The sequence below is a fragment of the Carlito syrichta genome, unplaced genomic scaffold (assembly GCF_000164805.1).
Source record: "Carlito syrichta isolate Samal-C Ts95f unplaced genomic scaffold, Tarsius_syrichta-2.0.1 Scaffold118046, whole genome shotgun sequence".
NCBI classification, from domain to species: domain Eukaryota; kingdom Metazoa; phylum Chordata; class Mammalia; order Primates; family Tarsiidae; genus Carlito; species Carlito syrichta.
Genome location: NW_007062142.1, coordinates 1 through 2,244, shown reverse-complemented (window position 1 = coordinate 2,244; position 2,244 = coordinate 1). Strand labels below are relative to the sequence as shown.

Sequence of the window (2,244 nt, the reverse complement as noted above, 5' to 3'; positions counted from 1 at the left end):
GTCCCGGTTTGAAAACGGCAGCTCTGTCTCCTGCTTCCCACCGTCCGACGTCCCCAGCGCCCTCCCGGCCGACACCGTCCTCCTGTTCATGGAGTTTCTCAACCTGACCCGGCTGCCGGCCGACGTCCTCCAGGGCGTCTCCAGACTCCGGGAGTTGCACCTTTCTAGCAACCGGCTGGAGAGCCTCCCGGCCGAGCTGCTGTGGCCCGTGCCGCGGCTCAGGGTGCTGGACCTGACACGCAACGCCCTGACCGGGCTGCCCCGGGGCCTCTTCTGGGCCTCGGCCGCCCTGGACACCCTGGTGTTGAAAGAAAACGAGCTGGAGGTCCTAGAGGCCCCCTGGCTGCACGGGCTGAAAGCCCTGGGGCATCTGGACCTGTCTGGCAACCGTCTCCGGAAGCTGCCGCCGGGGCTGCTGGCCAACATCACGCACCTGCGCACCCTGGACCTCGGGGACAACCGGCTGGAGACCCTGCCGCCCGACCTCCTGCGGGGCCCGCGGCGCTTGGAACGGCTGCACCTGGAGGGGAACCGACTGCGGGAGCTGGACGGGGCCCTGCTGGCGCCCCAGCCTGGCCTGCGCTACCTCTTCCTGAACGACAACCAGCTGGTGCGGGTGGCGACTGGCGCCTTCCGAGGCCTGCGGCACCTGGCCATGCTGGACCTCTCCAACAACCTGCTGGCCAGCGTGCCCGAGGGGCTCTGGGTGGCCCTGGCGCCTGACGTGCTCGACGGCTTTGACCTCTCCGGCAACCCCTGGATCTGCGACCAGAGGCTGAGCGGCCTCTACCGCTGGCTGGAGCCCCAGAAAGATAAGATGTTCTCCACCAACGACACACGATGTGCGGGGCCCGAAGCCCTGAAGGGCCGGACGCTGCTGGAAGCAGCCGGGTCCCAGTGAGGCTAGAGTGAGGGGGGTGCCTGCCACACGCCCCGCACCCCCCTTGGCAAGCGTCCCGCCCCCTCCAAGTGAGGTCCCCGGCTTTCCATGGTGGCTGGGGCCTCGTTCGCCCACGCTTCCCAGAACACGCCTCCAGCCTCCCTGGCTTTGCACAGGCTGTTCCCTCTTCCTGGAATGCCTTTCCCCATTCGTTTCCCAGATCTCTTTATCTCTGGCTCCCCGAGGTCCCTTATCGGTCCCTCTGGCTGAGTCCTGGCCACACCGGGGTTCCCCTATCTGGCCTTCTGTTCCCCAGTTTAGGGGGCTCTCTGCGTTCCGGGTCTGGGGCTGAGTTCCACTGAACTCGGGGTCAGACCCAAGTTTTGTTTGTCTGTTTTCATTTTTATTTGGTAGCGTGGGATCTTGTTATGCTGCCCAGGCTGGTCTCGAACTCTTGGCCTCAAGAGATCCTCCCGCTTCGGCCTCCCAAAGCACTGGGGTTCCAGGCATGCGCCACCACGCCCGGCCAACAAGGGGTTTAATAAATAACTGAGTTGGGGGCGGGGGAGAAAAATTTAAAAAATAAAAATGAATCACTGAAGTGGAGGAATCAGCATTCGTGGTGCCGCTTTCGGGAGGACTTCCCGGGATTCTGCAGGAAGGAAGAGGCGCGACCCAGGCCTGGGCTGTGCGACACAGGCTGCCCAGGAAATGGCGTCTGGCCTCCGGGGCCGGTGGCCTCTCTCCCTGCCCCCACCCCGGGACGCAACCCTGACCGTTGCCCGGAGATCACCTCACCGGCGGATTCCCGCCAGGGCCTGTGTCCCAGGCAAGGTTCAAATGAAGCCAGGTTGCCCAGTTGCTCCAAATAACCTGACGGGCTGGCCTGGGACCGTCCAAGGGGCAAGCTTGGGGGGAGGGGAGGCCGCACAGGGCTGAAGGGACGGGCAGGGCCCCTGGGGAGCCGGGTTCTCACGGCTCAGATCCGGGGCCACCTTGGGGTCAGATCTGGGGACCCCGGGGTGTCGGGGCAGGCGTGGTGCTTTCAGTTCCCTGCAAGGAGTCGAAACGACCCACATCTGGGGTCATTCCAGGCCTGGTGAGAAGACCGGCCTCTGAAGTCTAGCAGAGCTGGGTTTGAAGGGCCAGGGACCAGCGGGTTAAGCTCTCTGAGCCTCGGTGTTCTCATCTGTGAAACGGGCATCTGAGCGAAACCGCCGGCCAAGCTTCTGACTTAAATGGCAGATTTTTTTTTTTTTTAATTGAAATAAGCCGGGCTCGGTGGCTCAGCCTGTCATCCCGCGCCTTTGGGAGGCTGAGGTGAGTGGTTGCCTGAGTCCGCGGGTTCGGGACCCGCCCGGGCC

The 2,244-nt window shown here is 64.2% G+C and overlaps 1 protein-coding gene across 1 annotated transcript; it reads left to right on the top strand.

The window, feature by feature from the left end:
* Nucleotide 1: 1 nt before the first annotated feature.
* Nucleotides 2-1,337, top strand: LRG1 (leucine rich alpha-2-glycoprotein 1; the record flags this gene model as incomplete). Its single annotated transcript, XM_008047894.2, has 1 exon — nt 2-1,337. A coding segment is annotated over one exon (900 nt), but the record flags the coding sequence as incomplete, so codon positions are not given.
* Between the last annotated feature and the right edge of the window lie 907 nt (nt 1,338-2,244).